Source organism: Strix aluco, chromosome 38 (genome assembly GCF_031877795.1).
Source record: "Strix aluco isolate bStrAlu1 chromosome 38, bStrAlu1.hap1, whole genome shotgun sequence".
NCBI classification, from domain to species: domain Eukaryota; kingdom Metazoa; phylum Chordata; class Aves; order Strigiformes; family Strigidae; genus Strix; species Strix aluco.
Window position 1 is genome coordinate 506,299 of NC_133968.1, and position 24,591 is coordinate 530,889.

At 48.6% G+C, this 24,591-nt stretch overlaps 3 protein-coding genes across 6 annotated transcripts; all 3 read left to right on the forward strand.

Annotated features, from left to right (window-relative positions):
* The first annotated feature begins 3,287 nt into the window (after positions 1-3,287).
* PBX4 (PBX homeobox 4) lies at positions 3,288-17,983 on the forward strand. Of its 2 annotated transcripts, XM_074810767.1 has the most exons (10): positions 3,288-3,614; positions 6,998-7,071; positions 7,215-7,253; positions 13,347-13,588; positions 13,946-14,136; positions 14,392-14,527; positions 14,781-14,937; positions 15,147-15,253; positions 16,614-16,700; positions 17,148-17,983. In XM_074810767.1, exons 1-10 carry the CDS (start codon positions 3,406-3,408, stop codon positions 17,238-17,240), a joined length of 1,335 nt encoding a protein of 444 aa, XP_074666868.1. In that variant the 5' UTR covers positions 3,288-3,405; the 3' UTR covers positions 17,241-17,983. The 2 variants fall into 2 exon arrangements, with proteins under 2 accessions (XP_074666868.1, XP_074666869.1); XM_074810768.1 differs by lacking the exon at positions 7,215-7,253.
* A 139-nt stretch (positions 17,984-18,122) lies between these two features.
* On the forward strand, positions 18,123-22,430 carry DSN1 (DSN1 component of MIS12 kinetochore complex). 3 transcript variants are annotated; one of them, XM_074810770.1, is made up of 11 exons: positions 18,123-18,255; positions 18,331-18,376; positions 18,704-19,033; positions 19,473-19,546; positions 19,741-19,813; positions 20,177-20,264; positions 21,159-21,218; positions 21,655-21,726; positions 21,807-21,954; positions 22,057-22,144; positions 22,238-22,430. In XM_074810770.1, exons 1-11 carry the CDS (start codon positions 18,163-18,165, stop codon positions 22,324-22,326), a joined length of 1,161 nt encoding a protein of 386 aa, XP_074666871.1. In that variant the 5' UTR covers positions 18,123-18,162; the 3' UTR covers positions 22,327-22,430. The 3 variants fall into 3 exon arrangements, with proteins under 3 accessions (XP_074666871.1, XP_074666870.1, XP_074666872.1); XM_074810769.1 differs by having other exon boundaries at positions 18,148-18,376; XM_074810771.1 differs by lacking the exons at positions 18,123-18,255; positions 18,331-18,376 and adding an exon at positions 18,430-18,598.
* A 22-nt stretch (positions 22,431-22,452) lies between these two features.
* On the forward strand, positions 22,453-24,546 carry MVB12A (multivesicular body subunit 12A). The gene is made up of 9 exons (XM_074810772.1): positions 22,453-22,666; positions 22,761-22,856; positions 22,962-23,049; positions 23,144-23,270; positions 23,357-23,491; positions 23,642-23,724; positions 24,063-24,127; positions 24,204-24,254; positions 24,344-24,546. Exons 1-9 carry the CDS (start codon positions 22,589-22,591, stop codon positions 24,404-24,406), a joined length of 786 nt encoding a protein of 261 aa, XP_074666873.1. The 5' UTR covers positions 22,453-22,588; the 3' UTR covers positions 24,407-24,546.
* The last annotated feature ends 45 nt before the right edge of the window (positions 24,547-24,591 follow it).

Below are 24,591 nucleotides of genomic sequence, written 5' to 3' on the forward strand. Positions count from 1 at the left end.
CATTTTAGCAAAAGGCTGAGAAATACAGCGTTTCTTCAGTGGTGCTTGCTCTGTATCTCATCAGTCAGCATTCCCCGAGCCACAGGGTCATAAACATTCAGTCCTGTGACATGGGAAAATTAGTTCCCTCGTTGTGAAAACCTGACACGTGTGAACACAGGGAGCCAGGTTTTGCTGTCTTTGGGGTCTTAAAGGCTCTTACTCAGAATTGCATTTGGGCCCAGCCTTTTTATGCCAGAACCTGCTTAAAATAAAGCCTGAAAAAGCCATGTCTGTGTTATCGATGTTCCAAAGTGGGGATCGCTGGGTTGAGGGGGAGCTTATAGCTCCTAAAGCCAGGCATGTGCCCAAATCAAGGTGTTACGTTGGAATAAAGGGAAGACTGCTGGATGCTGCAGAACTTTTCCACTAAGACCTGAGGTGCTCTAATCTCTCTAAAGCTGCAGGATAAATACCACTGTCATTATCACTTAGGGGGGAGCTAGGATAACACAGGAGGAGCGGGGATTGTTTGGAGCCAAGGCACAACCCTGGGACTTGCAATGTTTCTGGTTCCTCTGTCACTGTCGTGTTCTTCCCTGTCTCTCCTGGCTCTGTCCTCACCCTGCTTCTGCTCTGATGCATTTCCAGAGTTGTCCCTTCCTTGGGACGCTTTCTGTATTATTCCACAGGAGTTTCAGCTAAGATTTCTTACCTCAAAGGCAAAGCATCTAAACCTACAAGTCCAGAACCAGAATAGATCTTGGTTTTCATTATATATAAATGTTAGAGCTCAGTTTGAATTACTCATGTTTGGAAATTTTAACAAATAAGCTGCAGTTTGCTGGCCAATCCCCTAATGTGGTAGTAACGGTGGAAAGTATTAGCGTGAGCAAATGTGTGGCTTGGCCCTGCAGGTGTTGTCCCTCTAGAGCCAAAGGCAGGGAGTTGGAAAGCCAGGGTTGCTCTAGCACCGAAGCTTCATGATAACCCTAAATACACACACACACACACAAATATATATGTATACATAAAAATAAAACAGTAAGAAGCTGTTCTGTTTCTGGGCATTAATGCTGCTTCTGCTTCAAGTGCTGCCCAATGATTAAAAAAAAAAAAAAGGTAAATATACCAAGATTGGGTCGATTGAGAGTGTTACTGTGGTTATTGTTTTCCCCTCTGATTTAAAGCTTTGGTCGGTTCAATCAATAAATGCACCAGTACTAAGAGAATAGTAATGCTCTGCCTGGAAACCATATCTCATGATCTGGATGGAGGCGAGGGGAGTTCTGGGAACTCGGTACTTACATGTTTGTGTTCACAGATAACACCAGTTTCTTGGACATTTTCTAATGTAACAAAATTTTGTCTTTTTTTCTTAACACAACAATTACCCCCCAAGCTAAGACTTCTGACCGTGACTCTGCGCTGATTATGGTTGTAGCAGAGCCTGGAATGTCAGTGGGTTTAAGAGGTACATGGTGTTACAGGGGAGAGAGAAGCTAAATGGGGTGGAGAAGGAGGTTTCCCTGCTTTGTATTTGGAGAGGGGCCCTTGTCCAAGCTTCGCTGGGACCCCCGAGGGGCCCTGCTGTCTTCCAGAGTCACGAGGACCCCTCCACGTTACCATAATTGATGCTTTTAGTAAACTTTTTTTTTGCAAAAGCGTCAATGCGTTTGCTGCAGAGGAACAAAAAAGGTGTTTTAACTTTGTAAGAGCCCAGCAACGGCCCAATACGCTGCACTCGCTCTGCTGGGAACCCCCTTGGAGGGGAAGCTCCGGGTCAGTTTGCAGCACTTTCATCATTCATCGTGTTGTCTAGCAGGGAATATTTTCTTTACAGAGATTTTGCTGAGCAGCGGGAGAAGCTGACGGGCCCGGCTGACACCGAGCCCTGGCCACCCGGCGTCTGAGAGAGGGATCAAACCCGGATTTTGTGTTCCGAAGCAGAAGATGAATGTCACCCACCTGCTTTGGAGGAGAAAAGCAACATTTCGTATTTGCAGAACTGATATTGTTATTTTAAACAGCACTAAAACTGCAGCACTGAATGTTAAATTACCCTTGCCTACGAGGTGACGGTTCAAGCGTTGGGGCGGTAGCAATCAGGAGCGCGGAAGATGCTTCTACTTGAAATGCAGCTGTAAAAGCACGTAAATCCTGGAAGCACGTTACGCTGCTGGACTGCAAAACGCTGAAGGAGGTGGAGAATGATGACTGATGCTGGCAGCTCTGTGCTTGCACAGAAGCATTTAAATACAGAATCTAAATTTGAGTTTTTCTCCTTTTTTAACTTTTTTAGGCAACCCTAGGTCTAGCTGTAGCGCTGTAACTTTCAAGCAGCAGCTCAGGAATATACCCAAACTCCTTGCAAAGCTGTCTGGGTGACCCTCTAGAAAAAGCAACTTTTTCTGCTCCGCTTTGGACCCACAAACGTTTTTCAGCTGCAAACACGCGAGACGCGCAGCAGCTTCGCTGTTGAGGCCTCTGCACGCTCAGAGCCACCCACGGTGACATTAAAGCATCTTTCCAAGGTGACAAAGCAGTGAGTGAAGAGGAGCTGAGCCCGGGCAGGCGCCCGTGCTGCCCGCTGATGGCAGAAGGCCGTTCTGGCACCGCTTGGCACTCGTGGTGGTGGTGTTTCAGGTCCGTAGCTGGGCAGAATAAATCGCTTTAGAGGTGACAGTTTCCTCAGGTTGCTCATAAACGCGAACAGTTTTAGCAACAAAGAAAAAAGATACAGTCTCATTCTTCCTTCAGTTGTTTCTTACTAATGAAACCCCCTTAGCACCAATCTGAATAATTCTGCGCTCTTTGAGTATAAAAAGCAGAGAATCGAGATGAAAAATGGTGTTTGTTCGTTTGATGCTTGGCCTGACATCAGGTACATACGATGAAGAACGGAATCTTTGCACCGATTTAAATGCGTATTTGCATGTTCAGATTGTTTATTGTCTGCCTTGACAAAACAGAGGTCAACCAGGCGGGGAACCCCAAAGCTCATCTGAAGATAGTTTTATGAAATGGCCGATGAAATGTTATGGCGCGGATTTGATCCGGTCGGTTCCTTGGGAACCGCCGGCGATAATCGGAGCGAACGGGGCCGCCGGTTGTGCCCGGCGAACCACGGGGCAGCAACCGGGAGGCGGCGGCGGCGGCACTAAGACCCCGGGCGGGCGGTGTTGGGACCCGGGGCGGGCGGCGCTAGGACCCAGCGCGAGGCTCCCGGCGGCCCCGCCCCCAGCGCGTGTGGGCGGGCCCTGCGGGGGGCGGGGCACGTCGCGGCGTGCGGGGCGGGGCGGGCCGGGACCGGCGGCGGCGGCGGCGGCGGCGGGGGGGGCTGCGGGCGCTGGGCCCTGTTGTGTGGGAACCGCTGGGGCCGCGGCGCTGCCCGTCCGCGGCGGACCGGCCCCGCCGCCCCCCGCCATGGAGGACCCGTCGCGGCTGCTGGCGGCGGCGCACGGCGCCGGGGTGACCCTACCCGGTGGAATCCCGCCGCCCCCTCCGCCCACCGCCGGGGATCCGGCCGCCGCGCCCGCACCGGGGCCGCCACCGCCCGCGCACCACGACACGGGCGACGTCCTGCAGCAGATCATGGCCATCACCGACCAGAGCCTGGACGAGGCCCAGGCCAGGTACCGGCGGGCCCGGCCGCCGGGCGGGGAGGGGGCTCGGCGCGGCGGGGCTGCTCGGTACCGGCCGCCTTCCCGCGCAGCTCGGCGCCGTGACTCAGCTCGGCGCGGCGGGACACACACACACACACGCACACGGTCGTTCCCGGGGCCGTGGCGGGGGGAGGCGGAGCGTCCGGCGAGGAAACGGGGTGTTTCGGTGGGAAATCGCCCTCCGGAGGCGGAAAGTTCCCCGTCCGGTCCCCGGTGATTCCGTGTCTTCCCCTCAGTACCGGCCTCCCGCACCGGGAGGGTCCCCCCCGGTTCCTCGTCATTAATTTCCCGACTCTCTGTCCTTCTCGCCGCCCGGGTGATGTCAACACACTGAAATTGCAGCCGTCATCCCCGGTGGAAACGGGATTATCCTGCCCGATGTCACCGGGAACGGGCAAACCGGAGCGGCGGTTTCCGCTGAGGGCCCGAGTTTGCTCGGGAGGGGAAGCGAGAGGAGCTGGGGGGTTCTCGGGGCACCCCCAGGCGCGGGCGCGAGGGGATCTGAGGGGTTTTTGCCGCCATCAAGAAGTTTCTAATCACATTTAACAGCAAAAAAAATTACATTCGGGCTTTCCCTGGCCTGTTGACTTCGGTGGGGTGTAAATAATTACATGGCAAAATCAACCCAATTCAGCATCTTCTGGTGCGTTTTTTGCCCCCGAGCTGCGTCCGGCCCTGATTGGCACGGTGTAATTACACGTAATTACACGCTTCGCTCCCTTGGCGTGCGCCAGGTGGGCAGCCCCCGCCACGAGGCGGTTGGGAAGAAGGTGCAGATTTACGGAGTGGGTTTATAAAAAACCACAAAATGGGGTTCTGGCCTTTTTTCTTTTTTTTTCCCCCCTCCTCGGTAGGGTGTTGCGTGTGGTCGCCCCTCCCTGCCCGCGCCCCGATTTCCCTATCGCGGCGATGGCGGCAGTGCCGATAAAACTGTGTTGGGTTTTTTTTTTTTAATCTCTGCCCTAAAGTTTTGCCAGTTTTGGGTACGCCTGTTGCTATCGCGCGCTGACAGCGAGCGGCGCACCGAGGCGGCGGTGTTCCTGGGGCCAGGTACCGGATTCCTGACGGTTGAGCGGATTCTATGAATATGAGGAGAAACTGGGCATTCTAAGAATGTCATAATTTGGGTTTAAAGTCGACTCTTTCAGGTAACTGAGCTGCAGCCTGGAGGGCAGTGAAGTCCGTGTGCGCTGTGGGCCACGTGTAGGACTGTTGCTCCTTCCCCAAAACTTCAGTTTTTCTCTCCTACCGGGCGCTGTATCGCAGAAACCGCCCGCAGCTCCGAGGGATTCTGTAGGCGTGGATTTGGCTCTGTGGCATTAGGCCTGCAGTTTTCTCTCACAACGTCCTATTTAAGATAATCTCGAGCAGGATAAATTTGGCGGGAACTTTAGTTTCAAGTAAGAGTTGAGGAATGGGCTTTGAAAAATGGCCTGACCATTGTTTAAATTATTTTAACATTGTCTTAGAAACGCAGTCAGACTCCAGCTGGAGCACAGCAGGCTTTGAAGGCCCCCACATTTTAAAAGCACTTTTGGTGTATTTTCACGTATTTATGCATAAAAGAGGCTTTTGTTTTCTGGACAAGAAGTTTGTGGGGTTTTCTTAGACCTCCCTAAGAGGGCGTGCTGCTGAGGAAGTAAAACTCAGGCCTGGTTAAACCCATCGCACAGGTGATGTGGGGACGTGGATGGGGGGCCGGGACGTCTCGCACCTCAGGAACACAGCGTTGAGTGCTGTATTTGGGGATTTCTTTTATTCTTTTGTATTAAAAATTGCATGTTGCTGTGGTTTTCGTGTATTATTTTAATGCTGAGTGAACGTGGAGGGTTCTTTCGGTGCAGGCAACGAGAATTTTTAAAATCTAAGTTGAAAACTTGGGTGAAAGTTTCATTGAAAGGAAATTAATCTGCCAAGGATGAGTTTAGCGCTGCTGTTAAACATGTTACGTTATACCTTAGTCTTCTTCACGAGAGTTCATGGCCATGTTAATTATGCAATTATCCCTGGGTCTGGTATTCACTGCCCTGTACCTAAACACTGCTTTTCAGACCCGGGTGGAGAGTACAGTCTGAAGGCTTGGGATTCATTTTCTCTCTCCCTCTCTCCCCCCGTTTTTTCCCTCATCAGGCAAGGACAATAGGCTGCACTAGGCTGTCTCCTCAGCTGCCTTTGTTCTCAGGCTGTTTGTCTTGGGCTTGATCTTATCAAACATCTCCGTAGGCGAATGGGTTTTACACTTCTTGTGGCCATGTCATGCAGGAGAGTGGCCCATCGACTTCAGCTTGTGGGATTTTTGTTAAAAGCTTGCGTTCTGATATTCGCTGGCAGCTCAGCAGTAGCTGGGAGGAAGCCGAGCACCTGTATTTGCGCCGTTCCCAATAGCTGGAGAAGTGCCTGGCATGCAAGGAGGAAGGCCAATTTGTATTTATATAAAAACCGTGTTGAAACCCAGCTATCACGGCGATTTAAATATTATTTCTGAATTACAAAAGCGGTCACAAGCAGCAAAAGAGACTTTCTTGGCGGCATGTGTTGCAGCTAGATCCTTCTTTCCACTGGAAGTCAGTGGAAGTTCAGCACCTGACTGCTGCCTGCCCCTGAAAATCGGCGGCGGTTGGGTGAAACACCGCCCGCCCGCTGGCGAAACCTCGGCTCCCGCGGTGCTCACCACCCTTCGGATGTGTTTTCAACTCAGAAAAAGATGTAATTCTCTGTTTTGATTAGACATTAGGATGGATTCTGTGTTAATGGTGTAATTAACATTGTCTCTGCCTGGAGAGAAGGGGGAAAACGAAGCAGCAAACACCAGAAGAGCTTCAAAAAGGCAAAATTAGGATGTGTGGTAAAACTTGTACTAAAATGCTGTTAAATACAATGTGCTTTTCCTTTGAACCATGGCCACTCATGTGAGCTGGGTGAGTCAGGGAGGGGCACTTGGATTCCATGTTGTTCCCACTGTTCAGGATCTATATGCTCCAAAACAACTGGTTTTTTTCTAAGTTTTGGAGGGATTCCATGATTAGATTTTATAGAAGCGTACTAACTCAAAAAGGAACTTTTTATCCCCGCGTATAAAATAGGCTTTTGGTAGAACCGAAGGTGCTCACGGTTCCTATAAGCGAGGCAGAATTTTCAGTTTTAAGGCCTGCATGTTTTTACAACCATTTTCTCCTAGTGATGGCAGAGCGTGGCACTTAAATGAAATATATCACCAGAATCTGCACATTTCTGTCTTAATCTTATGCGCTAACCTGCGATTACTGAAGCGCGATCCAAGATCTCGGTAGGTCTTGGCGTCTTTCGCCGCCTCTCCTGGTGGCGTTCACTCATTCTTCCTTCTTCCGTTTCAGAAAACATGCCTTGAACTGCCACAGAATGAAGCCTGCTCTTTTCAGCGTGCTGTGTGAGATCAAGGAGAAAACAGGTGCGTTGGTGTCTTTTCTGGCCTCAGCTTCCCCAAACCCCCCCCAGTCACTCATCAGCTTGGCTCTCCTTTAACGTGGCCCCTATTTTCCCTGATAGACTCTACAACTTAAAGCTATTTTTGGTTTTTTTGCTTAATCACAGAATCATTTAGGATGGAAAAGACCTTTAAGATCATCTTCTGTAAGCTGGAAATTGCTTTGATGTGTTTTTTACAATGCTGTCTGCGTGCAGGTTTGGCGAAAACTGCTGCTTATTTGAAGGAGTGTTGTGGTTGTGTGTGTGTAAAGAATCTATAGGTGGGGGGGTGATGTCTCTAGATACCTAGAGAATCCTGAATAATCCTGCTGTTATGCTCTTTTTTCCTTTAAGGAATCAGTACCCAAATTGTGGTGGTAGTAAGAGTTCAAAGTTGACAAATAACTGTATTATGGAGAAAAAGAGACAGTAAGGCAGAACGGTGGCGGTACTGGGAAACCCAGAAGTAGCAGGAAATGGAGTTGGTGCTCACGCAGCTTTTTTTGAGGAGCAGAAGCACTGGGATTTCCATTTTGAATTACCCAGTATATGCTCATACATGGACGCTTAAGCAGTGTTGTTTGAATATCTAATTTCTATAAACTCTAGTGAATTTTGATGGGGTTTTTTTAGAGAATAACTACTTTCATTATATGTAACTAAAATGGTGGCGTGTTTGTTTTTTTTTTTTAACTCACAGCTATATTAACGTTTAACATCGTAAACCTACCTTTGTAGTATTTTTTTTTTTTTCTAAAACACGGAACCTTGCAGTGCTCCTCACTGTGCTGCCAAATGAGGGACCGGAGAGGTCCGTCCTCCACGGTGCCCTTGTCACGGGAGGCAGCTTGGAGGCAGACATTACATGTTCATTTCAGGAGAGTTTGGTTGCATATACTGCCTTCTCGTGAGAGCACTTTGCTCCTGAAGAAAAATGTTGTGGTAGTAAGTGCTGTCTGGGTGTGTTTTTATGTCTGTCTGTCTGTCCTTGGAGGATTGCTGTCCTTAAAGAGGGTCTTTCGTCTGTTTTTCTACACCGAAAGCTGCCTTCTGCCTTTTATTGATTGAAACTGTGACTTCTCGGAGCTAAATACACTTGCAGGAACAGACCCTGGCATGGCGTTATGCTGGATTTGTTTTGGTCTCATAGGTTTTTGAATGTCTGATGGTCTGTCTATTCCTTATTTAAATTATGGGGAGCAGATGTTATGGCTTCAAGCAAACAAAAGCCTGGACATACTGTAGCACAAGGTTTTGGGCTTTCTTTGTGACCCAGGCACACAAGCTTCTTTTTCTAGCTCGGAAATCAGTTTCAAACATGTTCCTCCCCCCCCATCTTTCTTTCGTTCTTTGTTGGAGCGCCAGTATCATTCACAATAGCTCAGGATAAGCCGTGCGCTTTGCAACGGGCAGCCAGCTGAAGGGTGCCGAGAAATTCTCCCCACTAGTGTTTATCAATTAAAAAGAAATGACAAAATGATTCTGTAGTTTAAATAGATTTGGCCACATTTAATATTTTGTTCAAGCCCTGGGTTCCGCCCCCCTCCCAAAAAAGGTGGGTTTTTTTAATTTATTTTAAACCGGTTATGGGAAAAACAGGTATTTTATTTTCAAGTCTTAAATACCTGCCTGGAGCATATGTTGCTGTTTGAAGAGGCATCTAATCCAGGAAAGCCTACTTAGGGTTTTTTGAGAACCCTCGGAAGCATTTGGAGCATTTTTCATGTATGCAGCAGATAAGGGTTGTGCTGGTTGGGTTACACTTCAGATCCGACTCAAACATGGCATGATTCTATCTTAAAATCAGAATTAAACATCTGTCACGTTAAAAATGCACGCTTTTGGTGCTGAATATTAAATTTCCGAGTTTTTCTTCTCGGCTGATTATACCGAGCTAGGAAGATGCTTGTCTGTGATGGGCTCCAGGCCCCTTGGGGCAGGGAAAGTGTATTTCTACAGCACTTCTGTGGAACGCGCTGCACAGTGGGACTCTGATTCTGCATTTCTGGCCTGGGGTAGGGAACGTGTTTGTTGCAGCTTTGTAACATGAAGTACCATTTCTGATTGTTTTCGTGGCGTTGCTAGCTGCGAGCCTCTGTCCTTCCTCAAATGTGCTGGCACTCGGCTGGGTTAATTCAATGGGCACCTTTTCATTCGGTTATAAAACTTGGCAAGCGGCGTGGCGAAGAACACGCTTCCTCTTTGTTGGGGAGTTTGTTGACATTCTTATGTAGCCGAGTCGTGTTCCTCAGCGCTCGGAGCCCCGAGGGCTTTTGTCTTCTGTTTCCATTCGCTCCCCGAATGTGCAAAACCATCTCGGATCTGGAGATCGTGCTCTCCGGTGACGGTGCTTTGAGACCGGCTGAGCCAGTGGCGGTGTGGGGCTCTGGAGTGGGGTGCTCGGGGGGCTGCTGTCCCCACGGAGAAATGGGGGTGCAGAATCTGCTTGGTACTACACGAGGGGTGCGTGGGGTATTTGGGTAGTGTTCAGAAGGGGTTTGTGATTGGTTTACATGACCTGCTATTAAAAAAATAGACTCCTGCCTTCTCACCCAACAGTGGGATTTGGGGACTGCCAAATCCAGTCAGACTTCTGTCTGACTAAAACATCAGGAGTCGGTATTTAGCGGGAGTTCTAGGATAAATATTTGCCCGTGTAACATAGGGGACAGGATCATCTGGGAAAAACTGAGATGTGGATGAGGAGGGGTGCAGGTCCACCCCCCAAGCACCTACTTCTACTCTCCACAGGTATTTTATACATTACACAGTATGGGCTGTTCATTTCTGGGCCTAATACAGCAGGTTTTGGTTCTCATTTTGTGTATTCCGGACCCAAGAGACACATTTATCGTGCTGTTCTCCCTCTGTCAGTGGTGTCGTGTGTTACTTGCTCTACGAAGGAAAATCTGGGAAGGAAAGCAAGTCTAAGCAAAGTGTGCATCACTTATTTTGGTACCAGTGATCTTGTACAGTTCATTACAGAACTGCTAATCTTTAATTAATGAGATGTAAATATATTGTAATGATTGCATTTGCATACTGAGTGAGGCTTCAGCACCTTAGGTTGTGATGTATTTTAATTAAAGATTAATTAGAAATGATGGGAATTTCATTTTGCTTAGTGTAATTATTTTACATATTTGATGAATATCTGGTAGGTGATGTGCCAGAGAATGCACAATATTATATTAGCACAGCTGACGGGAGTGACTCTTCAGTGGGGGGTTTTTCTTAAACATCCATAAAAGTGATGGATTATGAAGGATTGAAGTGTGAAGGATTTTACCGGTTCGCAAGGACTTTCTAAATCATGCTTAAAACACTGACTCTGCCCTAACTCCAGTCTCTCAGCCTCCTCTCTCAGAGTGTTGAGTATTAATGGAGTTGTGATATGTTCTTAAACTATTGTGGGAACTTCCAAAATTTGGTGGCCAAAAGGCTACTGAGAGGGGGAAGCTTTCCAGAGGAGCGTCCTCCTCGGAGTACCGTGAGCCAGTAGGTGATAAGCAGCGTGTAAGGACGGGTGCGTGTAAGAAGTCGGTGTTGACCGAGAGGCTTTTTTTGTTGTGGTAACTTTTTTTCCCCTGTGGAATCCTTGTTGTTTAATGAAATCTAGTTCTTCCAGAAGCCCCCCAGACTGCAAACTCCTGCGGGTGTAATTTTGGCAGAAATGGCTGACGCCTGACCCTCAGAGCGTGCCGAGAGCTCGCAGGGCAGATGCAGCTACCCTGACAAAACTCTTAGTGCTTCTGGAATTGTTTTTACCAGCCCGTCGGAAGAGACTCACAGAGGCTGGCGCGAGCGCAGGGTTCCTGTAGCTGTGATGGTTTTGCTCGCCCGTTGGGCCATCTTTCGAGATCAGCTGCTCTGCAAGGTTGTAGATGAGCAACTGCAGCTCTTCTCCGTGGAAATCGGAACTGGCTGCTGCTTGCAGCAAACGGAGTTATGAATTCACTGAATGGGTAGTTTTGAGTGAATCTGATGTAACTTATTATTATCATTAGGTGAAGATACTAGGAGTAAAAATAAAGTTCAAGCAAAAAATATCCGTTCCAGGAGATGATGGCTTTAATTTAAAGATAATACCTGTGGCACTGATTTCTGTAGAACTTGCGTTCTACATGTATTAAGATGCAAAGAAGTTTAAAATCAGCCTGATGGAGCGGGTCGAACAGATCGAGCTTCTTGCTCTCATCGATCCTTAGGTCCGCTCACCTGTGTGGGAGTTCATGAAATAAAAGTTTGAACTGCTAGGCTGGGAATGTGGTTTACGATACGTTGATGATGGTGAACTCCTTTCTAGTTTCCCGTGACTTACTCGAGCCAGCCAACCAGAGTCTTCCCTCGAGGCTGGGAAGGTGCTTTCTACATGCTTTGCAGCAGTCAACTCAAGATGAGCTTATGTGTAATTGATGATAACTAATGTCTAATTACCATAATTAGACAAGTGACATAAAATTAAGCTGCAGCTGGGAGCTTGACTTCAACATGAGGTGCTCTGATATGCATCATAATGTGCATAAAAAGACGTTTGGCAGAAGCACATTCAGATAAGAAGGTGACACCAAAATATCTGTTCCACTGAATTTACGCTTGCCAGTCCGAGTAGTTTAATGTGAGTTTTCTCAAAAAGACCAGGCAGCAAATGGCCGCTCGCAAGCTCTCTGCTGGGTCTTCTGGAAGAAAGAACTGGCGCTTTTTAAAAACAAAAAAACAACAAATAAAAAAACCCCCTTTTTTCTGTTTGTTTCATTTCTTGTAACGTTGGCTCAGTAAAGGGTGCATGCAGTAGATGCTATTTCTTTAAAAAGGTATTAATTTTAATTCCATAATGAGTTAGAAAAGCCACTAACTTTCAAAATAGTCAACACTTCCCTCATTGCTGTCTTAGCTTGAGTTGAGCAGTTTCCCGTGTGCTACGTTACTCACCTTCTTCCGCTTGCAAAAAGGCTGGGGATGTTCTGGAGGAGGCCTGGATTCCTGTGGCAGCGTGAGGTCGGGTCTGCAGCCACTCCAGAGCACTCTCTTCATCAGAATTGTGTCGTAATTTCTGTATAGCCTGCAAAATATTAAGTTGAGCAATGTGATTGTAAGTTTATGCTGTTTGTGTGTTCAAAATCATTACTGGGTTTTTTTAGATGAGCTATTCGTTTGCCTACAAAATGCTGAAAATGATTACAAATGCTTATGTTTGATGTTTCTACATATTCATTGTTCTCCTGCCCTCACACTAGAATTATTGCATAAGAGATCTTAAGTGTTTATCTTTGGTAGGGAACATAATATCCCGTTAACCTGCCAAGGACAATTTGGAAAAGGTCATTTGAATTTTGTAGCTTCATAAGGTTAAGACCAACTGTTCATCCAACTAAAATTGTCTAAGCAATTAAAATCAAATTAAAAGCCAAAAAGCTGTTGGCATTTTTTGTACTGACTCAGTATCTTGTGAGTTCTTACGCTTTTTAAAAAACGAAGTTCATAATAAATTGCCAAAAGATTTGGGAAATTAAGTTTTTAAAATAAATTTGCTTGGAATCAAACTTGAATAATTTGAGCACGCAGACTGCTGCAGTCTGGGTTTGTTGAACATAAGCTTAAGGAAACCGGCTGCTGGTGTGTTTTTTCACGTTGTTTCACATTTTGATAGATTTTAAATAGATTTGAATGGATTTTAAAATTCAGCACTGTTAAGACTTCAGTTTGTAGCCTGCTGCTGCGGAGCACAGTGGTATCCTGGGCATGTAAAGCAGACAAGATCAGACTCAGGCCTTGGGTACAGATTCCCCCGGGATCTTGCACTAGTGTGGTGCTTGTTTCCGTCCCAGTGGCTCAGGCCTTTTGTCCATCCGCCGTGGTCTGTCTGCACGAGCTGGTGCTGAGCGCTGTGGAGGACGGCGCGAGGAGCCAGGCAGCAGGCTGATACAGGGGCATCTGCTCTCTAAGAACCTCCTTCTGATTTTTACAGACTGCTAAAATACTTTCTATTGTCGTATAAACTAGTACGACCCCGAGGAGTCTTACCACCTCCCTGCATTTGAAAACTTCCCTCCTGTTTTGGTGCTTCTCGATCTGAACGGTGTCCTGTTTGTTTTGATGTGTTGCCTCGTGGCTTCGTTAAACGCTCCCTTTTTTTTTTCTTGAGCTCAAGACCTGCGGAAACCTCTGAAGGGCGTTTAAGTGCTTTGCCAGAATTGAAGTGGATGCTTTTTCCTGTTTCAGAAATAATCTGTTGATTCCCTCTTTATATTTATCTAGTGTTAAGTATTCGTGGTATTCAGGAAGAAGATCCCCCAGATGCTCAACTAATGAGACTAGATAACATGTTGCTGGCAGAGGGTGTCTCCGGGCCCGAGAAAAGAGGAAGAGGAGGACCGATGGCTGTAGCAGCAACATCAGGTGGCTGTCCAAATGACAATAGCATTGAACACTCTGACTACAGGGCCAAGCTGTCACAGATCCGACAGATATACCACTCTGAGCTAGAGAAATATGAACAGGTGATCTTTCTGCATGGAAGAGTTTTTATCATCTCAATTAAAAATAACCGTTTTTTCCTTTGGTGTTGGTTTTAAGAACAGAACAGGAAGTATAATGAATTCAGGTGAACGCGAGGGTATCAAATTCAGTTGAAAACTTATCTCAGTGTTACGGAAGTAAGGCGAAGATAGAGGGACTGGACATCAAACTAAAGATAATAAATGTCTTGTTTATCTTTGTTGCCGTTTTTTAAGAGTAAATAGAGTAAAGCTGAAACATGGAAACTCCTCTAAAGTTTTTTTGGATATATATTCATGTTGGGGAAATGAATTCTGGGGTATTTTATGGTTTGTCGATACAACTGTGTGTATTTTCAGGCCTGCAGTGAGTTCACCACCCACGTCATGAACCTGCTTAGGGAACAGAGTAGAACCAGACCAATTTCGCCAAAAGAAATCGAGCGCATGGTGAACATAATCCACGGCAAATTCAGCACCATCCAGATGCAGCTGAAGCAGAGCACGTGCGAGGCAGTCATGATCCTGCGTTCCCGCTTTCTTGACGCCAGGTACGAGAAAACACAGCGATTGCATAAGAAATCTCGAGTCTGTCATTCCTGGTGTTGATTCAGTTTAAATGTGAAGAATTCGCCACCCATTTTGCTTGCCAGGGTGTACTTTGACATCAGCATCGATTTAATTCCACTTAATTCTTACATTCTGCTTCAAACCAAATGTATTTTAGAGGGGAAAAAGCCAACAGTGTACTCCGTCCGGTCTACTCTGTAACACCATTTAAATAGGAATTACTCATATTTTTATAGGCGTAAACGACGTAACTTCAGCAAACAGGCAACGGAAGTACTGAATGAATATTTTTATTCGCATCTGAGCAATCCTTACCCCAGTGAAGAGGCCAAAGAAGAGCTAGCAAAGAAAGGTGGCATCACGGTTTCACAGGTATGAAGTGTTTTATCTGGAATTAAGCGACTTTTTTTTCCTCGAACAATGGTTTGGTTTTTTTTTTTCCCCACAGTTAGCAACAGACTTCAGTTACTGGTACTTTCAGTAGAATTTAGGTTATTCCGAAGGGTTTAGGAGTGGATATTTTCTGCTTGAAGCCTAGTTTAAAACGTCTCCTTTGCTGGCAACTTCCGAATACAGTGGAAAATAGAATATTTGATCAGATGCTAACAGCGATATGTGTCTCCAGGTTTCCAACTGGTTTGGTAACAAAAGAATTCGATACAAAAAAAACATGGGGAAGTTCCAAGAAGAAGCCAATATTTATGCTGCAAAAACAGCAGTGGATGCAACTAATGTTGTGGCTCAAGGCAACCAGGCAAATTCTCCGTCTACACCAAACTCAGGTGAGTGGGAGCCGGTGAAGAGGCCGTCTGCTTGAAAGTCTTGTAATTATTTCTTGTGACAATTAGTACCACGGACTACTGGTGTTTGAAACAGTCGTAGGATTTCTTTTTCTTTTAAACTTAAATAATGTAATGCTCACTGAAGAACCATTTTTGGTGGGTTTTATTTCTTATTGAAATGTTCTTTTCTTGTTTTGTTTTTTTCCTAGCTTCCTCTGGCTCTTTTAAGATGACAAATTCCGGAGATTCGTTTATAAACTTGCAGTCATTGACTTCCTACCAGAGCTCCCCAGTGGGAGCCAATGTGCAGTCGCAGGTCAGTATGGAAGAAAAAACCCCGTACTTTGGGCAGTGAGGTAAACGTTAAAATCCCATTTCTCTGTCCTTTATACACTGTGGTTGCCCAGGGAGGTTGTGGAGTCTCTGACCTTGGAGATATTCAAAACCCAACCTGCTCTAATTGTCCCTGCTTCAAACAGCAGGGTTGAATTAGACAATCTTGTTTTATTTTTTCTAATTTTTTTTTACCTTAATACCAGATAGGGATGGATTTTTCTGTCTGTAGCCAGCACTGGCTAGGATGCAAGAAACAACTAGAATCAAATTTCTCAAATGAGTCAAGAAACAAACCTGCTTCAGTGTGTATTTTCTCTTGGAACTGGAGTTTTTTCTTAAAGAATTAACTGATAACTAAATTAACCTACTGCTATTCTTCTATCCCTTTAAATTTACAATAGTGAAACAGGGTTTTCTCCTTTTAGAGTCTGTCTTTTTCCATATAAATAGAACTTTGCTTAGGATTTGTGGTTAACAGCACTGTCAAACTCATTTTAAGATTTCTGCTGAATTTCTAAACATATCAACTGCAGAAAAGCTGTTCCTCTGTTAGAAAAGCTGTAGGTGACTGCTCCTCTCTCAGAAAAGCTGTAGGTGACTGCTCCTCTCTCAGAAAAGCTGTAGGTGACTGCTCCTCTCTCAGAAAAGCTGTAGGTGACTGCTCCTCTCTCAGAAAAGCTGTAGGTGGTTGCTCCTCTCTCAGAAAAGCTGTAGGTGACTGCTCCTCTCTCAGAAAAGCTGTAGGTGACTGCTCCTCTCTCAGAAAAGCTGTAGGTGACTGCTCCTCTCTCAGAAAAGCTGTAGGTGACTGCTCCTCTCTCAGAAAAGCTGTAGGTGGTTGCTCCTCTCTCAGAAAAGCTGTAGGTGATTGCTCCTCTCTCAGAAAAGCTGTAGGTGATTGCTCCTCTCTCAGAAAAGCTGTAGGTGATTGCTCCTCTCTCAGAAAAGCTGTAGGTGATTGCTCCTCTCTCAGAAAAGCTGTAGGTGATTGTTCCTCTCTCAGAAAAGCTGTAGGTGATTGTTCCTCTCTCAGAAAAGCTGTAGGTGGTTGCTCCTCTCTTAGAAAAGCTGTAGGTGGTTGTTCCTCTCAGGAAAGCTGTAGGTGGTTGCTCCTCTCTTAGAAAAGCTGTAGGTGATAGGGTGATTCTGCCTGTTAATGAAACAGCTATGGATAGCTCAGTTAATAGCAAGAAGCTGCAAAGAGAACTTGTCTTCTTGCAAGGAAACCTGCCCCTTGTTTAAAGAATTTTTGGCTCAGTACATACATAGCACATACTGCTGTGTTTCTTTAACTTGACTTTTTATCCTTATTGTTCTCGTTGTGTGGGGTCTTGTTCTAGATGGATTCCTTACATCACGTCATACACCAGACGGGAAGATATGACACAATTGTGGGGAATCCTTTGTATACGACGCAGCGCATAGATGTAAGATGTACTGAGGTTTTATTTACTTAGAAGCATAAATTCTGCCTGAGTTTGGTTAATAATCTGTGAATAAGTGTTGACTTTTTAGTCCCTCGATGTGTCTGATGTGGGAATAGGAAAAAGCTGGAAAAGATGTAGTTTAATACACCAGCCTTTCCCTTCCAGAGACTTGATTTAAACTTTTGGCTTTGCTCACCAGAAGATTTGTGCCCTTCAGTTAATTCTTGCCATAAGAGATGGCACTAGGAATAAGAGTAACGTAAAATCTTGGTGGGGGGAGAGGTTTTATGGGATATTCGTGGATTGTGCTTTGCCAGAGCCTATACGTAGTTATTTCCTTTCAAAAGCGCTGTCGCTTGTAAGGTGTAAACATATAAAGGCATAGTTTGTTGTCTGCAAATAGTTGCTTAAACATCTAATGAAACGATACATTTATTCTCCCTTCAGGCTAATGGCAGCTGGCAGGATGCTACCACCCCTTCATCAATCACTTCACCTGCTGGAGACCCTGGAAGTGTTAATTCGGATGCGTCTAATTAAGTTTTTAGGACCTATTGATGAGAGGAAAGAGGTCATTAGTGTAATTTGTCAATGTTGCTCTTTTGCCAATACTATTGTTTATACAACTTGACACACAGCTAATTACCTCAGAAAAAACCCTGGAACCAATAGACGATTGTGATTACAATGATACCTCTCTACCTCTCAGCCTCACGCAGTTGAGTTCTTTTTACTTATGCCCATTGGGATGTGAAATTGTTTTAAAAGAACTTGCTTCATTTTCCTAACCAAATTCATTTTTTTAAATATGGATTTTATGGTAAGAATCTGAAAGTGTCTCTTCTAGAACTTGGCGTTTGTCTCAAGTTTTACAGCTTAAGAAAACTGACTTATTTTAATTTCCATAAAGTTTTTTACTATGAAATTTCTGTTCTAGTTGATAGCTACTACCAGTTAACCCCCCTGTATTGTAATTGTATGCGTTCTCTGTATTGTAATTTTGTATAGGAAAATAAGCTTTTCTTAACTAGAATTCATTCTGAGCTAATTAATCAGAACGTTGCTTTACCAAAACTCTCACTGGACTTTGCTCTCGGGTAGGACCTTCCATTCTGTATCATTCCACCTAATTCTAATTTAATGTCTAGTAAAAAAAAAAACAACACAAACCCACCTGACTTCCCCCATGGATAATAGGTTTTTGTGCATTTCCGCAGCTGTTAACACAGAGTCCACCCCTTTCAGTTGAGATTTTATCAAAGATAATAAACTTCCAAAGCCTTTTTTTTTATTTTTCTTTTTTATTTCTTGCCGCCTTTCCTCCCCGTTTTCCTCACCTGGGCTCCGAGGCGGCGGGGCTCCCTCAGGGGAGGGCGGGAGGGGCGCGGCGGGCTCTGCGCATGCGCCGGCCTGAGGGCGCCTTCCCGCCATTCCGCGCGCCTGCGCCCGCTGCGGGCCCGTCATGGCGGAGCGACCGGCGAGGGGCTGCGGGGCGGCGGGGAGCTGCGGGCCGGCCGCCGCCCCACCGGGGCCGTCTGGCGGGTCGGAGGAGGAGGTGAGCGCTGTGGGGAGGGCCCGGCTCGGCGGAGGGGGCCGCGCTGCCAGCCTCGTAACCGTTTTTCCCCCTCAGCGTTCCTCCGGGGGAGCCTGTCCCGCGGCTGAAGGTGGAGTGTCAGGTAAGGGCGGGCAGCGAGGGGCGGCGGGTCTGGGAGCGGGGAGGGCTGGGGAGTGCCGGGCAGAACCTCCCCCAGCTGTGCCCTGCCCCGGTGGGGGCCGGCCCGGGGCCCGGGTGGAGGATCTCCGTGCTGGAAGGGAGAACCGGAGGCACCGGCGGTCTTAGGAGGCTGCGAAGCTGCGATCCAGCCATCGCACCTCAGCGCTGCTGTGGCTCCGAGCTAGTAAGCAAAGCGCAAAGACCAGGTTCAGTGCTTTGAAATCCCTGGAAAACGCCCTTTCCTTTCTTTTTACCCTGCTAAGGGGTCGATTATATCTGTTTTTCTCAGATCTTGACCCTGGAGAGAAAAAAGCGGATCGTGAGCAGTTCCTAAAGCCACCTGGCGTACCTCCTGTTAGCAAGAATAGTCCCCCAGCAGCTATGAGGAAAAGATCCCAGGAAAGTCCCAACCTTAGGAAAAGCCCCCTCAGACCTAGTCCCAAGAGGCTGTCCCCCTGGAGAAGCAGTCCCAGGAAAGACCGTACCCCGAGTTCCTTTACCTTGTCCCCGACACTGCTCAGCAGCACTCCTCAAGACAAGCGTCGCTCTTGGTGTCGTTCCAGCCTGAAGGGGACAAAACAGCGAAAATCTCTGCCTCCCTTTCACCAGGATGTCACCGGTACGTGCTCCGCTTCTCCCCTTTATCAAGCTCTCCTGAGAAACTTGTCGGGCAGCCTGCAGCAAGTTGAAATTTAATTTTGTTTGTGCCACCTTGAGGGTGGTTGCAGCATCATTGTGTTATTCCAAACACCGCTGACATCCGTGTTGGTGGTGGCCTCAGAGGTCCAGGTACTTGAAGTTAGAAGGAGATGCTGCACTAACGGCTTCTGCAGACCAGTGGTTTGTTGTCTCTGCCTTTTTATTTCTACAGTTGAGCCTTAAGCGTGACTTTTCCTTGGTAGGAACTTTGTTTCTTCCTCTTTCCCTTGCTCCTTCCATACTCTGCAAACTGCACTCCTGTACAACAACAGCTTTTAGTGTCTTTCCAGAACATTTCAGCTGTTTGTAGCTTGGTGTGAATGTAATTGTTCTTAAACAATTTTGTTCTGTTTTTTCAGAATTAAGCAAATCAATTAGCCTGGATCTGCCAGAGACTGACCGGCTTTCTGTGCTGTTGTTGTCCAGTTTCCAGGTAAGATCCTCTCTTTTAGTGAATTGTTCTCTTGCCTTCCTTCTGCCACTAAACATGTGTTCTGATTTGTATAACTGAGCTGTGGAATACGGGCTGGGGAAGGAAGGACTCCTCGTTCTGTAACAAATCCTCCCACAAGCTTTGTCACAAGCTCAGGAAAGGGTGCTAAGACCTTTTTTTCCATCTTCTTTTAGTTTTCTGCACAGAAGCTTGAACACGTCTTGAAGCAGACGGAGGGCTTTAGCCCCGAGGCTTTCAAAGCTAACGGTAAGGTGTGGTCTGTGTGTCAGCAAGGGTAATCCTCAACTTAAAAATACCTGTTCTTCCCTATTATCCTCAAAATGGAACAAACTGTTTTCTAGAAGGGGTGGGTGCAGGTAAAAATACACGAGTGATGTTTTTAAGATGCTGCACGTGACCACAGTTTCTGTGAGGGAAGGCAAATGGGTAAAGTAAACCGTGGCCACGGAGATGAGATTATTCCTTTAGAAAGAGTCTAAGCAGTAACTAGGACACCATCCGATAAGGAATCGGAGCAGTATCTGCAGGTCAGGGAACAGCTTCGTTTCTCAGTATTACTAATTTTCCAAGTGGTGTTTTAATCCCACTTTATTTTGTCTTCATCTCCAGCACGCTTGCTTTCAGAAGACCTGAAGCGATACCTGCAGAAGTTGAAAAGAGATGGAACGCTGAAGAGCTGCGTAGAAGACCCTAACGGGTAAGGACTGGCTGAGCTCGTCCCTCGTGGAGCGTAAGCAGGGAGTCGTCTCGCTTTTGGGGGAGAAAGGGGTCGCCTGGACACTAAATTCATCTCCTGCCACGTACAAGGAGCCCTCTGCCAGCATAAACCCTCCTACCCCAGCAGTGCCAAAATGCTCTGGGTTTTTCTGAAGATTTGAGTGAGCTGGCTTCCCTCTTCCAGGCAACTACAGCAGAAGTGGTGAGGAAAGGCTGACGGGCAGGTGTGCCGGAGATTTTAGCGGGGTGAAACTTTGAAATGGGAAAGAAGTGATGGTATTGTAGAACGATGGAACGGTTGGGGTGGGGGTGTTCAGCCGGCGGAGGAGAAGGCTCTGGGGACACCTTAGAGTGGCCTCCCAGTGCTGCAGGGGGCTACAGGAAAGAGGGGGAGGGACTCTTGATCAGAGATAGGGTGAGGAGGAATGGATTTAAGCTAAAAAAAGAGAGATTTAGACTAGATCTGAGGAGGAAATTCTTCGCGCTGAGGGCGGGAGCCCCTGGCACAGGCTGCCCAGAGCAGCGGGCAATGCCCCGAGGCCATTCAGGGGGCTCTGAGCACCATCTTTAAGGTCCTCCCCAACGCCACCCCATCCCATGATTCTGTTTTTCTGGTTTTGCTTTATGACCTGCCCAGTCTAAATTTGCAGAGAAACCCCGTTGCTGGTGGCTACAAGGATTTTTGGGGCTGGGGTCACTGGACCAGCAGCACAGTGAATGCTCAGAGGGGTGTTACCGTTATGGAGGAGACTTTTGTACATCCTGCAGTTCTAAACACTTACACACTGAGCAGCTCGTGTGAGCCACCTGTGGAACGTGTGGAGACGTGGTATGTATGTCCCTGCGCCGTGCTGAGGCTGGGTCTGTGCTTCAGGGCTCTACTGGACGCGGCTTTGGAAGACTCAGTGGCCCAAGTGAAGGAATACAGCGCCAGGTAGGAGCGGCCGCCGGCGCGGCCCGAGGGGCAACCCCGCCACGGGCGTGGACACCTCTTCCTAGAGGTGGGGGGTGGTATTTAATTCTCGGGGGGGGTGTGGTTCAATTCTTGGAGAGGTTATTTAATTCTTGGGGGGGGTATCTAATTCTGGGGGCGGTATTCTTGGGGGGGGTGTATTTAATTCTTTGGGGGTATTTAATTCTTTGGGGGGGTTATTTAATTCTTGGGGGGGTATTCTTTGGGGTTATTTAATTCTGGGGAGGGGTATTTAATTCTTGGGAGGGGTGTATTTAATTCGGGGGGGTATTTAAATCTGGGGGGGTATTTAATTCTTTTGGGGGAGCATTTAATTGGGGGGTATTTAATTCTTTTGAGGGGTTATTTAATTCTTTCGCTCTGGGCTTACAGCCCCCTCCCCACTCCCACTCTGCAGGTTCGCTGCCGAATGTCAGGCCTGGGATCGGCTCTTGCTGCACCACCAGGAAAGTGCTGAAGAAATGGCCAGGTTGGGATTGTTCCTCCCCCCTTTTCCTACTGTTTGGTGGTTAAAAAAGCCGATTTAAGGGCTCCCTGACGGTCTTGCAGGCGGCTGGAGGAGGGCAGGCGGACTCAGGGCCAGGCCGAGCCCCTCAGCGACCTCCAGACGTCCCAGGCCCACGTCCTGGGCACCAAACCCAACTACCAGCAGATCCTGGACGAGCAGGGGCAGGTTTTGAGGTGCCTGGAGCTTGTGGTGAGCTGGGGAAAATATTCTCCCCTGTAGGGATTGAGCGATTTTTGGTCTTTTTTTTTTTTTAAATTTTTGGAGATTGAATGCTTTGCTTTGGTTTTGCAGCTGGACGAGCTCCAGCAAGCGGTGAAGCTGCTGCAGACCTTCAGCGAGGACAGCCGGCAGTACCTGCGGCGCCTGTCAGAGCAGCTCGGTAAGCGGGAGGCCCTCGGGGGGGGGGGGGTGGGTCGAAGCCTCTGTGGGGGTCGTTAACGGGGATTAACGGGTGTTTTCTCCCCCGTTGCAGCCGCCAGGAGCTTCCAGCGGCTGGAGAACTCCCCTGTGCGCAAGCTCCTCGCCGCTCCGCCGAGGAAGATGCCGCCGCCGGAGGGCTGAGCGGGGCGGGGGGTGCGGGCCGCGCCGCCGGTGCTCTCACAATAAAGGCGGGAGGAGCCCGGTACCGGCCCGGCGCCCGGTTCCCCCGCGCTTCCGCCTTTGAATCCCCCCCTGGGGGTTTATCGCCGCTTATTGGTTGCCGCGCCCATCGCTCAGAACGCGCCAGCCAATCATCGCCGCCCGTCGCTTGCGCCGTCCAATCGTTGCGCAGCAACGGGGAGGGGGCGGGGCTCCGCTACTTCCGGGGCCGGAAGCGGCGGCCATGGCGGCGGAGGAGACGCCGCTCACCGGGGTGGGCTTGGCCGCCGCGCCCGAGGCGGCCCCCGCCGGCTGGACCGTGGTAGGCGTTGAGGGGGGGGGGGGGACCGCGGCGGAGGGAGGAGGCGCCGCCGCCCGGTCCCGCCGCCGCCGCCTGACGCTCTCCGTGCCCGCAGATCACCGTTACCGTGGAGGGCGCGGCCGCCAACCTGGGCAAAGGCTTCGGGCACAAGGGCGGCGGGTACCTGTGCGTGAGCCGCGGCGGAGCCCAGGTGCGGGGCGGGGGGGGGGGGGGAACACACACCCCCACCGGGGGTTACCGAAGGGGGGGGCCCGTGCCCCGTCCCGGTGCCGAGGTCCCGCCCCGTCCCCTCCAGGCGCCCGTGGTGACCGACGTGCAGGTGTTGAGCGACCGGAGCCCTCAGCCCGCCGGCTACACCCGCGCCTCAGAGTTCCCGGAGCCTCGTAAGTGCCCCCCCAATTCCTTCCCGGGGCGGCAGGGGAGACCAGCCGGGCGCCGTTACGGTGCCCGGTCCTGCCGCCCGCCTCCCCCCCGCAGGGCCCGGTCTCTCCCGGAAGAAGCGGGTGTACGTGAAGCTGGTGCCGCCGGAGGCCGCCGGGATGGCCCTGCTCGCCCTCCAGCTGAGCAGCAAGAGCAGAGCCCTCCCCCAGCACCTGAAAATAGGGTAGGGGGCCCTGCCCGCCCCCCAGCGCTCGCCGCTGCCCTGCGCACCCAAACCCCCTCCAGTTCTTTATTGGTTTTTTTTTCCAGGGAAATAGGGAATTTCGCCCTCTGGTGTAAAAAAGGGCCAGTTCTGCACTCCAGCCCCCAGCCCGTCCCCAGGCCGCGGACGATCAGCGCTGGCCTGAAGCAGCTCTCGCTCCAGGCCCCCGACTCAGACCCCAGGTACAAACACACTCAATGATTATTTTTCTTCCTCACAGTCTTACCTGAACTGGGACTAAACCCCCGTGAGCGCTGGGGCTGCCTCCTGCTTCCCCTTCCCCTGGCCTGGGGCTCATTAGGGGCTGCATTAATTACTCTGCTCTGCTCCAGGTCACCCGGCCCCCGCTGCAGCGTCAGACGTGCTGCTCAGCACGAAGCTCTCTACGACGCCACCAACATCTACGGCCTCTCGGGTAAATTGTTTCTCCATCTCCCATCAAATGCACAAAGCGAGGCCCACCCTACTTGAGGGGAACTTTCGAAATAAAAATAAGCTCAGAGCTGGTTCCTACACAACTGTTTCTGCAGTTTTTCCCCTTGAAAGACTCAAGCTGAATTCTGAGAGGAGGGGTTTCTTAAAGACTTCTGAAAGTTATCCCTTGCTTGAGTTAAACCAGCACTGACCTCTTGCTCAAACTCTTCTCTGGGGGCTAAGGTGGCTTATCTGCTTTAGGCAGCAATTATTAAATAATTGTGTGTTTTCAGAGCAGCTCCTGGCTCTTCCTAAAGCCTCTCCCCCTTCTCTTCCCAGCCATGGACGGAGTGCCTTTCACCCTACACCCCAGATTTGAAAGCAAGCTCAGTTCTGGCAGTAACGTGAGTCTTCCTTTAAGCTGCTGTTCCAGTCCTACCTCCTAACTAGTCTTAACTAGAAATATTTGTCTTTTTTTAGGCTATCCTTGCCAACCTGAACGTTAAGTCACTTGCTGACATCGAGGAGGAGGTAAGCGGGCTGCTTTGGTCAGGCTTTTGGGGCACAGAGCGGTCGTGTTCTGCCTCCCTGTGTCCTGACCACTTCTGTTTTGTTTTCAGTACAATTACGCTTTTGTAGTCGAAAGGACGGCGGCTGCCAGGCTCCCGCCCGGTGTTTGTTAGCGCCGGAGTCTACCTTGAGGACGTAAACTGCGGCGGGGCCAAGCTCCTCTCTCTCTCTCTGATTAAACTGCAATCGATATCTGATTACAGAAACTGCTTAAGGAGAAAAATAAATGTGTTTCTCTTCTCAGCTGCCAAAATATTTTTGTAATGGTTTTGAAATACAGGGCTCGAGGGTTGGTATG

Excerpts from the sequence above, each read along its gene's own strand:
- PBX4 (XM_074810767.1), top strand. The coding sequence starts at position 3,406 with ATGGAGGACCCGTCGCGGCTGCTGGCGGCGGCGCACGGCGCCGGGGTG. Across the intron at positions 3,615-6,997 it reads CTGGACGAGGCCCAGGCCAG|AAAACATGCCTTGAACTGCC; the intron begins GTACCGGCGGGC and ends CTTCCGTTTCAG. Across the intron at positions 15,254-16,613 it reads GAGCCAATGTGCAGTCGCAG|ATGGATTCCTTACATCACGT; the intron begins GTCAGTATGGAA and ends GTCTTGTTCTAG.
- MVB12A (XM_074810772.1), top strand. The coding sequence starts at position 22,589 with ATGGCGGCGGAGGAGACGCCGCTCACCGGGGTGGGCTTGGCCGCCGCG. Across the intron at positions 23,725-24,062 it reads CAACATCTACGGCCTCTCGG|CCATGGACGGAGTGCCTTTC; the intron begins GTAAATTGTTTC and ends TTCTCTTCCCAG. Across the intron at positions 24,255-24,343 it reads TTGCTGACATCGAGGAGGAG|TACAATTACGCTTTTGTAGT; the intron begins GTAAGCGGGCTG and ends TTTTGTTTTCAG.
- DSN1 (XM_074810769.1), top strand. The coding sequence starts at position 18,163 with ATGGCGGAGCGACCGGCGAGGGGCTGCGGGGCGGCGGGGAGCTGCGGG. Across the intron at positions 19,814-20,176 it reads CGAGGCTTTCAAAGCTAACG|CACGCTTGCTTTCAGAAGAC; the intron begins GTAAGGTGTGGT and ends CTTCATCTCCAG. Across the intron at positions 22,145-22,237 it reads GCGCCTGTCAGAGCAGCTCG|CCGCCAGGAGCTTCCAGCGG; the intron begins GTAAGCGGGAGG and ends CCCCCGTTGCAG.